The sequence below is a fragment of the Atta cephalotes genome (genome assembly GCF_000143395.1).
Source record: "Atta cephalotes unplaced genomic scaffold scaffold00020, whole genome shotgun sequence".
NCBI lineage: Eukaryota > Metazoa > Arthropoda > Insecta > Hymenoptera > Formicidae > Atta > Atta cephalotes.
This window is the reverse complement of record NW_012130084.1, coordinates 16,534-31,679: the sequence shown is the minus strand read 5'-3', so window position 1 is coordinate 31,679 and position 15,146 is coordinate 16,534. Positions and strand designations below refer to the sequence as shown.

General features: G+C 31.2%; 2 protein-coding genes across 2 annotated transcripts in view; both read left to right on the top strand.

The window, feature by feature from the left end:
- LOC105619203 (structural maintenance of chromosomes protein 4) overlaps positions 1 to 6,861 on the top strand; it is a 7,820-nt gene extending 959 nt beyond the window's left edge. Inside the window, exons 2-8 of the mRNA XM_012200727.1 lie at positions 543 to 734; positions 908 to 1,084; positions 1,697 to 1,989; positions 2,097 to 2,376; positions 2,514 to 3,110; positions 3,442 to 5,882; positions 6,741 to 6,861. Of these exons, the coding sequence (XP_012056117.1) occupies positions 543 to 734; positions 908 to 1,084; positions 1,697 to 1,989; positions 2,097 to 2,376; positions 2,514 to 3,110; positions 3,442 to 5,882; positions 6,741 to 6,861 (4,101 nt within the window). The remainder of the gene's footprint in view (positions 1 to 542; positions 735 to 907; positions 1,085 to 1,696; positions 1,990 to 2,096; positions 2,377 to 2,513; positions 3,111 to 3,441; positions 5,883 to 6,740) is intronic.
- Positions 6,862 to 7,902: 1,041 nt separating this feature from the next.
- Positions 7,903 to 15,146, top strand: part of LOC105619202 (putative inorganic phosphate cotransporter) — a 10,468-nt gene continuing 3,224 nt past the window's right edge. Inside the window, exons 1-2 of the mRNA XM_012200725.1 lie at positions 7,903 to 7,993; positions 12,853 to 12,986. Coding sequence (XP_012056115.1) covers positions 7,903 to 7,993; positions 12,853 to 12,986 — 225 coding nt within the window. The remainder of the gene's footprint in view (positions 7,994 to 12,852; positions 12,987 to 15,146) is intronic.

Here is a 15,146-nt window from a genome sequence, read left to right as displayed (position 1 = left end):
TAGTAGTAGTAGTAGTAGTAGTATAGTAGTAGAGTAGTAGTAGTAGAGAGTGAGAGAGAGAGATGAGNGAGAGAGAGAGAGAGAGAGTTTTAAGTTGCTTAAAGTTAAAGTAACATTGGTGCGATCAGGCTTTATGAGTTATCTCCATGTCTAGATCCATTACTAGAATGCCAACGTTTTGTGAACATTGCAGTTTACTTTGTCATGCTTTTATGGCTGTGTTCCAAAATTCACTGCCAGTATTGTATAATATAAATAAATGTATAATATAAATAACGTAAACTATAGATTTTCAGTGCTGGCAGTGAATTTTGAAACACATTACATCTACATTTAACTTGGCCAATTTTATGTACAGCAGCACTAATTTAGTATAATACAAGTGAATTTGTTATGAATTTGTTATCAGAGCTATTTATCAAAGCTAAACTAGTGTACGCTTTTGGAACTTAAAGTTAAATAGATATTTGGGACAAGTGAGGAAATTTTAGTGCAATCTAATGCAAAAATAAATAACAAAATTTATTATTTCTTTCTTTCAGAGTTTCTCAGCGATAGTGGGTCCCAATGGCAGTGGCAAGAGCAATGTGATAGACTCTATGCTGTTTGTGTTTGGCTATCGTGCTAGCAAGATTAGGTCGAAAAAAATCTCTGTCTTGATACATAATTCCAGTGAGCATCCGAATGTGAACAGTTGCACTGTTTCCATACATTTCCAAAGAATTATCGATAAGGTAATGATATTAATGATTTAGAGTTTAAGGTATAAGTACAAGTATGACAGTTTGATTTCTGCTAGCAATTAATAATAATTAATAAGTAACTATAATAATAGTAATATAATAATAGTAATATGATAATAATAAGTATACTAAGCTAATTAATTTTTAATCAAATTAATTTTAAGCCTGGTGAAGACTACGATGTTGTTTCGGATAGTGAGTTTGTCATATCTAGAACAGCATTCAAGGATAATTCATCATATTATGAGCTTAATAAGAAGAAAGTACAATTTAAAGAGATTGCTAAACTCTTGAGGTATCATGGAGTCGATTTGGATCACAATCGTTTTTTGATATTACAGGTAGAATCATGTAATGTTTTATTATTGGTAGAATCTAGAATAGATTTAACTTGAGAAGATTTTTTTTAATCATGTGAACACATGTAATCTATTTGATCTTATTTTCATATCATTTTTAAAATAATTCTTGTGAAAAACCAAACTTTATATAATTAATTTTCCTCTATCTTTCCAATGTAATTGTTTTTATACACATTTGTTGATTATTTCTTAAACACATTCAATATTTTGAATTTTTCTAGTGTTCTTTTTTTAAAAAAATACCAAAATATTTACAAAAACTTTCAAAAGTTAATACATGTTAAATTATACATGTTAAATTACTTAAATTATATTTAAAATCAATTTATTATATATAAAATACAATATATATTAAATATTGAGTTATCCGGAAAATTCGTGTCGATTTTGAAGGAAAATTGAAACGCAGAAGATTTAAATTTTTAATTTCATTGATTAAATTTAAATCTTTTGCGGCACGAATTTTCCGGACAACCCAATACATTCAAATCAGAATACTTATTAATTACATTAAATTCTATATTAGTAAAGTAAAATTCTATATTAGTATCTATATTAGTAAAAAAATTCCATGAGAATTGCTTTCTTTAGGGTGAAGTAGAACAAATTGCATTAATGAAACCAAAGGCTCAAAATGAAAACGATACCGGAATGTTAGAATTTTTGGAAGATATTATTGGCACATTTCGTTACAAAGAACCCTTGGAGAAATTATTGAATAAGATCGAAGAATTAACAGAACGTAAAATGGAGAAGCTGCATCGACTTAGAGTCGTGCAAAAGGAGAAAGAGGCTTTGGAGGAGCCTATGCAAGAGGCAGTACAATTCTTAAAAACGGAGAATTCAATGATCAGTTTGCAGCATCAAATTTATCATTGCAAAAGGTGAGTTGTTCATGAAAAGTTTTATTATTTGATTTAAATCTGAAGACATTTGAAGTGTTATATCAGCTTAGCTAACTATTGAAAATTACGAAATATTTCTATTTCAGATTCGAGGCAATGAAGAAGCTTGTTGAATGCGAAGCGACGAACGATAATATTACTAAGGAATATACTACATTGACAGACGAAATGATTAGTGTTAGCAAAGAGAAGGAGGAAAAAAGCAAGATTATTAAGGAGAAGAACAAGAAGTGGGACGCTTTGCAACGGCAGAAGGACGAAGCCACGGCGAGATTCGATGAACTGCACAAGCAGGACGAGTCGCTGCACGCCGAACTAATAGAAACAAATAAGCGACGGAAAGCCAATATAGCGTCTAGTAAAACGGTAATTTTTCTCTTTATTATCTTAACAAAAATCTTAACAAAAAATTGAATTTACATGTAAATTATAAGTATTATATTTTGTTATATATATTTTTTTGTATCAAATTATATATTTGGTAATTTATGTAACGATCACAGGAGAAAAGTAAGCTGGAGGAACTACTGAAGGTACCAGAGAAAAACGCCAAGGATATTAATGAATGCGAGCATCTGATCGAGACGCAGGCAGCCAATAAAGAAAACGAAGAGGCTGCGTTAGCAACTTTGATGTCGAATCTACGAGAAAAGACAGAGCCGTTACTGAATGAGCGGTCCAAGTTGGAGAAAAAGCTGATATCTCTTAGGAAAGATGTGGATCAAGCGAAAGCAGCATACGATATCGCGCAATCAGAGTTGGAACTTTATACATCGGTAGAGAAAATCGAGAAAGAGAAATTAGAAAATCTCCGAGAGTCTCTGGAAAGAACTGCGAATACTCTCAAAGAGCGACAAAAGCAGCTGGCATTATTCGAGACGAAAATCCCGGCAACTGAGCGCAGTTTGAAGCAGGCACAGAGCGAATTAAATGAAGCAAAGGCACTCGAAAGCGAGAAAACCACTCAGCTGCAGAAGATGCGAATTACTTTTGAGGAACAGCGTTCTGCCATGCAGGCCAGTAGATCACGAAATCACATCTTAGACTCATTGATGAGAGAAAAACGTGAGGGACGATTACCTGGAATATTTGGGAGACTGGTGAGTGAGATTTTCCAAAATGCGCGAAATAGAACAGCATTGCATTGGTTAACCCTGGTCAATATTCGCAGATTAAGTAGACTCTGATCCAATTGGATATTTCTTCAATTATATTGTGAAAGATTCTTTTAACTAATGTTTTTCACTTTATGTATTTTTAAGTACATAATTTTATTCTTCGAATTTTGACCTTCAACAAAATGAAAAAAAATTATTCAATTACATTAACTTTAAACAAAGATACATTAATTTGAAATACACTGGATCTGCGAATATCAAGATTTTCTTTTGCTTAAAATAGCAAATTTTGTAAGAATTTGTTTCTGTACAGGGCGATTTGGGCGCGATTGATGCCAAATATGATGTCGCTGTGTCGACGGCATGTGGTCCATTGGATGACATTGTTGTGGACACGGTAACCACTGCGCAGGCATGTATCACCTATCTACGACAACATAACATAGGACGTGCTACATTTATAGCTTTAGAAAAACAGCAGCGATTCCAAAGTAAGATCAATCAGAGGATCCATACACCGGAGAACGTACATCGACTGTTTGATTTGATTAAAGTAGAAGATGAGCGAGTGCTGCCAGCGTTTTATTATGGTCTTCAAGACACTTTGGTAGCGCAGGATTTGGATCAGGCAACACGCATCGCTTATGGTAGCATACGATATCGCGTGGTAACATTGAAAGGCGAATTGATCGAACTATCGGGTACGATGAGTGGTGGTGGTCGCACAGTATTCCGAGGTCGGATGGGTCAGAAGGTGGTGAGAAATGAGCCATCGAATACTGATATTGAAAAATTACAATCGCAGTTGGATACTGTATTTGAAGAGTGCAATAAGCTGAGAGCGAAGCAGAAACCTCTGGAAGAACAAGTCCATGTGTTGACATCTGGTTTGAAAGATATGAAAATTAATAAACAGAAATTCAATATCGAGGTACAGACGCTGAGCGAGCAGGAGCCATCATTGCGAGCGCAGCTGAAGGCACAGGAAAAAACTGTCGCGAACGCTATAACAGATCCAAAGAAAGTTATGCAATTACAGAAAGTGGTGGACGCGACGAAATTGCATCTGGACGAAGTCGAAGAGAATTCCGCTTCAGTAGAGCAAGAGGTGAAACGTATCAACAAGAAGATAGATGATATCTCCGGCAGTCGGGTGCGAGATCAGCAGGCGAAAATTACGCAGCTGACCAAATCGGTAGATAAAACCAAGGCGGAGATATATCGTCTGCAGGTGGCTATTAAAACTGCCGAGAGAAACGTCAAGAAGACTGAGAAACACATAGAAACGCTGGAAAATGATGTACACACCTGCGAGCAGAAGCTAAGGGACATTAAGAAGGAAAAATCCGAACTCGAGGAACATGCTAAAGTCATTCTGGATGAATTGAAGGGACTCAATGAGATATTGGTAGAATGGGACGACGCCACATTGTCTTTGAAGAACGAGCTGAACGAACTGCAGGCGCGTGAGGACAAAATGAAGGCGATGAAGATCGATGTGGAGCAGAAATTACAAGAGAATAAGAAATCATTAAAAGAGTTCCAGCAAATGATCCCCATGTATAACCGGGATATAAAGAATTTGAAACTACGTCAGATTCCCCATGAGGCTTTAGAGCCACTTAAGGATCTGACTGAGGAAGAGATCAATCAATTGGACATGAAGATGTTGCTGCAGAATTTGATGAAGATAAAGAAAAAGCTACCCGAGCAGATACCCAACATGCAAATCATTGCGGACTACGAGGAGAAAGATGCACTGTATATAAGCCGTGCCGCTGACTTGGAAGAGACGACATCGAAACGCAACAAGATGCGTGACATCTACGAGACTGCTCGACGACGCAGGATCCAGGAATTCCTACACGGTTTTACCCTGATCACTACCAAGTTGAAAGAGATGTACCAGATGATTACGCTTGGCGGCGATGCAGAGCTAGAACTGGTGGATTCGTTAGATCCGTTAAGCGAGGGTATTGTATTTAGTGTGCGTCCACCCAAGAAATCATGGAAGAGCATCGATAAACTCAGTGGCGGTGAGAAGACTCTAAGTTCGTTGGCGCTGGTTTTCGCCCTCCATCATTACAAACCTACGCCTGTGTACTTTATGGATGAGATTGATGCGGCACTCGACTTCAAGAATGTCTCCATTGTTGGTAACTACATCAAAGAGCGCACGAAGAACGCACAATTCATCGTCATTTCGTTACGTTCGAATATGTTCGAACTGGCTGACTCTCTGGTGGGCATCTACAAGACGTTTAACTGCTCTAAAAGTGTGACTCTTCGATTGTCCCGTTACTACGAAAATAATGGTATCGTGCCGCCTACGCAGCTTACATCGAAGACCTACGCGTCCCAGGCCTCGCAAAAATCGCGATTGCCCTTGTCACAACACACTCAGACGAATTCATGCAAAAAGAACACACCCACGAAGGATGAAAATGCGAAAGAAACATTATTGAACGAGAAAAAGACGTTGCCGACGAAGGATAATAATACGAGAGAAATATTATTAAACGGGAAAGAGACGTTGCCCGCGAAGAACAATAATGTGAAAAAAATGTCATTGAATGGAAAAGAAACATCGTCCGCGAAGGACAATAATACGAAAGAAACGTCATTAAATAAGGAAGAAACGTCGTCCACAAAACACAATAACGCGAAGGAAACACCGTCTGATGCGGAAATAAACACAAAAAAGAATAACGCAAAGACACCAAATGGAAAGCGGCAGAAAGTTGATCAACTAGGGTGAGTTATTATTTCTTAAGTTATTATTTCTTAAGATTCTAGAGATTCCTTTTATTGTAATTATATTATTTTACGGAAAGTAAGGTACATTAAGAATTATATAATTTTCTAATTATTCGAAATAAATTTATTTTTTATGTGTTATATAATAAACACGGAAGTTATCTTTCAATGGCTGTGTTCAGCAGAGAAAGCGGCTTTGCAACTGTTGTAAAATTCTTCATTACGATTGGTTTATATATTTAGATCCATAAGAAACCAAAAGCAAGAACCAATCATATTGAAGAATTTTACAACAGTTGCAAAGCTACTTTCTCTGCTGAATGCAACCATTGAGTAAATTACTGATGAATGATTACTGTACATTTTGGAAAATAGTAACACATTTTCTATTGCTTAACAATAAGTTGATTGTTAGCGAATGAAAAATATGTTTTTTTATAATTAAAAAAGCTTAGATATGAATTATCTTATTACGTGAAATAATTTGTTTTTTGATTGATTCTTTGCTTTAATTAAAACCTAATTGTATATTACATTTATTGTAATGCAGAACATTAACTACATATATCGTAATTTATTGTCAAAGTTACAGCAAAATATTTAAAAAATTCGAAGATATTGAATAAAAAAAGACTTCTATGTTTAATATTGCATTGCAATACAATAACTAAAAAATAAATATTTTAGGCACGCTAAAATCCACGCGACGTTGAAAATATACTTGCTCCAGCAATAAAAATAATATAATAAAATATATTAAAATTTTATGTAGTAGCGAAAGAGTTGAAGCGATTTTATTATCTATCATCGTAAATTTCGCATTGAAATTCATTGTTGCATCGTTAATTGTTTCAGTCCGGAATTGGCGGTACGCTTAACGCCAACTCGGCACTCTTCCAGGCTTGCGAAGAAAAGCATGGAAAGAGAAGAGAATGACAACAAGGGACCAGCTAGGAAAAAGCAAAGGTCGCAGTAACATGACTTCCAGAATCAGAAGATATGCCGGGATTTGATGCTAACAACTCCTAGTATAAATATTATAAATTAAATATTATTATATTTTTGCATAATGAATTGTAGAATACGATTTTTTTTGCATCCTCATAGCCCTTTAACGTTGGCTAAGGATGTGAAGTAATGTACCATAACTTACTGTGTAGAAAGTTATCATAACAGATAAAATAAAAAAAATAGTCGATATAATTTTATTTTTAAATTTAATGTTATACACGCGAATTTTCTCAGTTTTATCGAACGATTCAAGATTTTTGTGTAAGATATTGGGAACGCTTGTATAACAGAATAAAATACAGGATTCGCTTCTTTTATCTGTTTTTTCTTATATTTCACTTTTTTTTGTGTTCTTAAATCAGAATCAGATACGTATATGTATTTCATTTCGAATATAAATCGAGCAACTTGATTCAGTTAAGAGAAGCGGATCTATAATAAGTGCAAAATGCAATATTTTTATATGTTTGTACAAGTCGCCTATGAAGAAACTATATTAAAATACTATTGAAACAGGAATTGAAATGCTTCATGTTTAATTTTAATTTCATGTCCTAGCACATAGATCCTTATTTATTCATTTTTAATTGTAAAGATTATTTGCGTGTGTTTGCCGAGTTTCTCTTTTCAAACATTCGAATGTTCACTCGAAATGGTTGCGATTATGCTAATAGAGGAACGAGTAATGCATTCGAAAATCCGGAGAAAATGACTTAAGGCTGATATTCGCTTCGTCGCGAAACAATTCCTTCAGATTTGTTTTGTACTGTGCTGAAAAAAATTTTTTTTTTTTTAAATTTAACCCACGGTTTTAGATATTTCGATCTTCATGAAAAGGCAGAAATCAGGTAAATCACCTGTTAACTACACGATAATGACGGCGCCGATGATAATGGAGGGAGGGAACGGAAACGAGATCGAAAAGGAAGGGGCATGCCCGTATAAATATCGCCACGGCGGGCGAGATAAGGATTTTAACGGAGTGTGAGGAGACGCGACGTGCGAAATGACGGCTATCAAGAAGGATGAAGACGCCGATGTCGTCGAGAAAACGTCGCAAAAGTTGCCCACCGCGTCTCCGATCCTGCAACAGAGCTGTAAGAAAATCGTCAGTGACTGTGGATAATACTTGAATTTGATATTCGAATAAGGATTTAATAGACGTCTGAAAGGATTGTAATCTGTGGAATTTATTTAAGAATCAGATTTCTTGTAGCGAATTCAATTGAAAGCATTAGTGTGCACTAGTGCGTATTAAAGCCGTTATACAATGATTTAATTTGAGTGTAAAAGTGAAAAACAAGTATTTCAAATTATAAAATATATATTTTATCTAACAACACAATAAAGTATTGAATACTTCACGATTTAATCGGTTTTCATGTGTATCAGTGCGCATTGAAAGCGTCCAATCAATTTCGTTATTAGATTTATCTCAGATAGTAAACTAATGTCATCATTTTAACATCTAAAAATAATTATTTAAATGCCGACATTTTAACGATAACGATACTTACTATCTGAAATTGTACCTAATGAACAAATTTTTGAAAAAAATGTCTAGTCGTCAGGTATCATAAAACATCTATTTTTCTATGAAATATATTTCTGTAACATGTATTCTATTTTTCTATAAATGTGTTTAAAATGGGGAAAAAATATGTTCGATTGACATAAATATTGTTCAATCAACGAAATGCTTGGAACAAATGAAAATTTATAGCTTCTAAGTATAAGCTTCTAAATAAATTCAGAATTAGCGAATTATGAATTTACAAGGACAGAGAGAGACTCAGAAGTAGTCCTGACTGATTTTAATGAAAGTTGACAGGATTATAAAGTATGTTTCCCTAAATATAATTATATCTCTATTTGAGCGTAACCGTTTTCGAAATATTAAATTTCAATATTAAATTTAGTAGCAGCAGTTCATTAGAATTTATTAGAATGTTTATATTTGAGTACTTGTAGCGTAGTAGATATGGTAACAGCTTCTTAATTTATAGACTTGAGTTCAAACCTCACTAACAATTAATTCTCTTTTATTATATAATAATGTTTTATGATAGGAATAATTGTTATATATAAGATAAAAGAAATAATTATTTTTATTACATATCTTTATAAATTTTAACACGATAAAACATAACAAAAAAAAGTTAATAAAATATAAATTTTTAAAGTACCATAAATTAAGTATAAACTTTAATGAATTGCGCTATTAAATTTAATATTGAAATATCTCAGTTGATTGTTACCCAAATAGAGATATGATTTTCATTGAAAATTTTATTTAAAATCTTGCGAAATGTCACACGTAGGAGTGTAGGAGAACATTTGTAGCTTCATCAAATTGAAGTCATTAAATTTAATTAAATGATTTATATATGTTTACTTATTTTTTTACGTAATGAGACAAGTTTGCAAATAAGACTTAATGCAAAGATATCTAGTGTATCCTAGTGTGGAATGTATCGTTAAATTAATCCTGTCAGTCGTAACTATCTTTAGGCTATCATATCATAATCATTGATATCGGATTAATAATTGTGAAGAGACACTGAAATAAAAAAATACGAGTGAAATTACCTTTATATTTTTTTCAATAAAAATCATTTACAAAAGTACATTAAGGAGCAGTGAAAGTAAAGTAATAATGGATTATCGCAAGTTATTTATGACTAATGTAGAACCATTTATGATACAACGTATGTAAAGTTTGCATTAATATGCAAAACGACCTTTCGATACGGATTGGTTGAAATAATATCATGAATTCGTCCTTTTTTGTCGCAATTGTATAATTTCATCTACAGAGTACACATATTGCAATAAAGCCCGCACACATTTTGTTCGTATACAATACAATATATAATTGCGTTGTTAAACTTCGCAAGATTACCTTGAAGATAAAGCATAGCGAAACATACTCGATCTTTTAAGTTTAAAAAAAAGATACTATTTAAAAAAAACAGTTTAGAAAAATATATGTGCATAAAGGTATCTTTTGAGTGATAAGAAAAGTCGCAGAGGAAAAGTAGTTTTTGAAATTGCTTGTCACTTATGATATAGCGTCTTCCATAAACTATTATATTACTAAAAACAAACATAATAAATATAGAAAGATCGAAATAGTAAAATAATAAAAATATAAAAATAATAGTAATAACAAATACAAACACACACAATATAATAATAATTAAAAGAAGTTAGAAACGTCAATAATAACAATGCTATTTAAAAATTAATGAGAAATATTTAATAAAGCGAAGGGGCAGATGTGTAAAATCCTTGAAAATACGATATTTCAAATCTTCTAATTGACTCAGTTATGCATTTGAATCTTCATTTTGTAATTATCGACAAAAGATGTTGAAAGTGTTTTTCTAACGCGTATTCGATAATTCTCTTGTTTATCGTTTGGTTACTTTATCTGGGATTATCGGGTGTGCAAGTTGTAAGTTCGCTTCGTTTCGATTACAATAAAAAGCGTCACGTTATCGATACTTAGAGTGAGCTGTCGTCTATAACTTGGGATCGGTGATCCAAAAATACAAATCGTGCGCGACGATCGACGGATAACGGGTCCATTTCGCCGTATATTATTTCTCTCTCATTAATGAATAATTATATTATGAAAAAAATTATATTTTTTATATTTTATCATATATATTATATTATCTCGTATATATTATATTATCTCGATATCTGTGTATCTTCTACTAAATCTCGTTACGTATCACGATTTATTTTTGTATGATTGCTCCTGCTTATGTCTTATCGGATTTCACTCGCTATATTGATTAGTTATCATCCAATTTCGATGAGAAATGTATGAGAATGTATCGTTCGAACTTGGCATATTTTTTTATACTTATGATGCAATACTTATTTAATACTATCGCATTCTACTTATACTTTCTAAGGAATACAATGTTTACGTTGATAATATATTTTTTCTATTGTGGAATGTGACTTCTAAAATTTTTGAGAAGATTCTCATTATCATTATCATCGGATATTTTACTTGATACAATTGGCTATGATAACATAGATTAATTAAAAATATAATCTCGAAATTATTATATCTTTATAATATTAATGAAATGTGTATATCAGTCTATAATGATAAGTTTCAAGGTAATTTCTCTGTATAACAAGCGAATAATGTTTTTTTAAAATCAAAATTTGGAATTGTTTTTTCTGCAAAGAATAAAATTTGTTTCATAAATTGTTAAATAAAAATCTGATATAACATACGCTTTTCTTCTACGTCATCCACGTGTTTCTTTTCTCTCGAGCCATTATCTCGTTGTATGTTAACTGGATATCATCGGCACATACCTACGTAATTATACGTGTCCTGTGTAATTACGTGATGATTAGTAACGACTTTGTAACGGAGTATTAGTATGCAGGAACTTTAATCACTATTCAAGCCATAAACATTCCTAAGTGAAATCTGAAAATTAAGTTGATTTATAAAACAAAGATTCTTCTATAAAATTGTTGATTAAAGAATGAATTTTAATTGGAATCGATATCTTTCTGTATGTTAAATAATTGATCTTGATACAAATCGGTCATTTTAAATTGAATATATAAACTTGTGTTATCGCAAAATGTTTTATTTGTTTTCTTTTTAGCTGAACTTGTGAGTATGAACCATTTATTTCTCTTTTCTCTTTTTTTCTCCAACGTGAAGAGAAAAAGAGGAAAAATTCTTTCTAGTAAACTGCACTTTAATTATATTTAAAATGAAAATATATTTGAAATTTGGCGAAAATGAAATAAAAAGTCCAATACAGAGACAAAAAAATAGGTCTATTTTCAATTCAGGCTATGTTTAGAAACATCCAGAGTGCATTATTTTATTTACATTCAGTGAACAACGAAGATAAAATGATGCCATGAATTCCCAAATTTCTTGTAACGACGATTCATCCTTTTTATTTCTCTCTTCACGTTGAAAAAAAAAATAAAAAAGATAAACGATATAATAAATTCAGTTAAAAAGGACAAGTTTATTGATCTACGGAAGTACGACCATGGTTTAATTCGTTTTTCTAATGTCGCGTGGTACGAGCGAAACTCGCTTTCTTGTAAGCAAATACTAATATTTGCGGATTTATGCTATCGGATTTGTCATTTGTTATCATAAATGGGATTACTTATAGATTATAGCTATTACAGTTGCAGTAACTACGTGCAGTTAAATAATTATTGCAATATACTCAGTAATTACACTTATCAATTTATCATTCCTTCGATAAGTATGTGTCTTGAAAAAATTTCAAATTTTTTTTTAATGGCAAAAATTATTTACTTTTTACTAAATGAAGAAATATTATTATTATATTTAATGTTTCTTTCATGTTTTTATCATCATCTTTTGTTTTATTATCGTTAGTTACTAAACTGCATTTTTATTTTATTACGCTTTTTTATGACCTATCGTTTAAGGCTCCATAATTTTACATAATCCACTTGTCATTTGTATCTGAACATCTTTTGTTGTTTGCTCACTCGTTTACTTAATTATCGCTAGTACTTGAGATTATCTCAGTTCAAGATTAATTTTAACATTATTATGATGACAATAATTTCTAAAAATTTGAATGTTAATTGAAAATCATATTCGCGTTTTAGATTGATTAATGTTCGATCGTATTTCCTTTGATCGCTGAAAATTCTTAATTTTTTTCTCAAAAAAGAAATTAACGAAATTTGTAAATGATAAGACATAATGAAATAATTTTTGATTAGCTTTTATTTTTGTAAATTATGTAACAAAAGTATCAAATTTAGATAATTGAATAAGGAATTTCTGTTGTTATTTATATAAATAAAATAATAAATACTATATAATAATATATAATATTTATATAAAATAAATATTAATCAATTTGATATTAAATTGTATTATTCAGAATAAGAGAATAAACTTCTTTTGCAGGTATGTTCGGGATCAGACATCTGCAAACATTGCTGCTTTTCCTGGCCATGACCATCGGATACACTCTCAGGGTTGGAATGTCAGTTGCCGTGGTTCCAATGGCGAATTCGAGTACCGCGAATCCAAATATCGAGGTAAAATTATGTAATTGCCTTTTTATCTTGGCTTAAAACTGATAATTCAGACTGATGCTGACACAATGCTCAAACAATTTAAAATACTCGAGATTATATTTTAGTGATTGTCAGAGAAGTGTACCGAGTTATATAACTCAATGAACTCATTGTAGCTTGAGAAAATCTATGTGTACAAAACATCACAATTGCTTGTGTACGTCCTTATATTTATAATTTCTCATTAATTTAATGATACAAATCTCGTGCGCGATTTTACATTTCTGCGAAACGAAATTGTTGAGTTTGACTGATCATTTAAAGAACTTTGATTTTTTTTAATATCTTGCACTGATTGAAATATCAGTCATATTTTTTTTACATTTAGATTTTAGATGATACTAAATTTTACGTCAAAATGTCGAACTGATTTGTCGAAATGATTTGTTGCAATTGATTTGACGTAGATTCTGTAGACTTTTATATTGAGTTATATTGGGTATCCAGTTAAAAAGGATATTTGAAGCTGTTGAATTATTAAGTTTATCCAATCGAGCGTAACTGCTTACGTCGATAGATCGGTTTTTATCAGTCACAGAATGTCCCGTAAATTTACGCTGTCACCGAGCTGGAATCTGTGTCGGAGGAAGGAAATTTTCCTCAATAGTATCCGCGGAATCGGGGGAGTAAAGGGTATTAGGTCAGATTGAATGTGATGAAATACTGTTCCTCTGCGCAAGATTGATCGCGGTAACTAGATAAATCTAGTTACAGAGACTTTCCGCAATTCTTTATGTTAACCCAGCTGTAGAATATGAAGCCGATACAATCACTCTTACTTTTTTGCTCATAAATGCATGGATCTCGAGTGCAGATAACAGCTACTGTTGTCTTTTCAAGGTCACTAATAAGAATCGTCAATGAATTGTCAGATTTTAATTGTCGCCGATTGTCTCTTCGATTGTTGATAAACTTGACGGATTTATCTCCTATCATCACTTTTGAATTCTTGTTTATGCTGGAAAATCAAGAACAAGAGATCGAGATTAAACATAAGTAATAATGATAAAATTTAAGCATGATAGCATCTAAAGCTGAAAAATTTTAATGAGTATAAATTATATTGTATTATATATTGTGCATTATGCATGTACGTATATCAAGAGTCCATTTAAAAGTAAACTGCTTAGGACTTTTAAAATGATTATGAAAACGTGTACACATATTGTATAAGGTCAAAAGAAATGAATAATCATAGTTTTGCATTCAAAATATTAGAGGTGATCATATTAAAAAATTTGTCTTTCTTTGACATTTATATCTAAAATCACAAAATATACAAAATTTTTATAGATGTATTTTTTAGAATTTTTTAAATTTAACTTTCAGATAAAAATGTTAATTTTAGTGAAAAAAAATTTAATAATACAAAAAAATTAATTTTTCAGTTTTATATAATAAATAAGAAATTATATGCATTTTTTTAAAATCTGAAAAAATTTTCAAGAATTACTCTTATATATATAGAATATGGTATTATAAAGAAAATTTGACATCACTTGTAAACAAATATTTTTTCCAAAATAAAATTGGAATTTCAGTTTAATCATTATAAAACAAAAATTATTTAAGATACCTCGTTTTGCATTTATTTTTCTAATGTGTTATTGCTCAATTATTTGTTAATAGTTGTAATAAATTTAATGTTTAAAAATTAATTTTTATTTGAAAGTACGAAAAAAATCCTTGAAAATTTATGTGCATAAAAATTTTGTATATTTTGTAATTTTAGCTACAAATATCAAGAAAAGAAAATGTTTTAAAACAATTATAAAAATTATAATTATCTCTAATATCTTGAATCTACAAAGCATATAATATTTTATATGCCTTATTTTTTTACTCTCAAACTTATTATATATCAAATATATATATATATATATATACTAACAAGTTTTTATGATTATTTTAAAAATTCCAAGCAGTATTTTTTAGATGGACCCCTGGTGGTGGAATATTTAATGTATTGACAACAAAAAGTGTCTAATCAGGGAAAGACGTCTAAAAAAGTGTCTAAAAAATGATTTAAAAACGTCTTATGTTATAATTTTTGTTGTTGGGTAACTACATATACTTATATATGTATATACAATTATATATATATATAATTATTTAAATAAA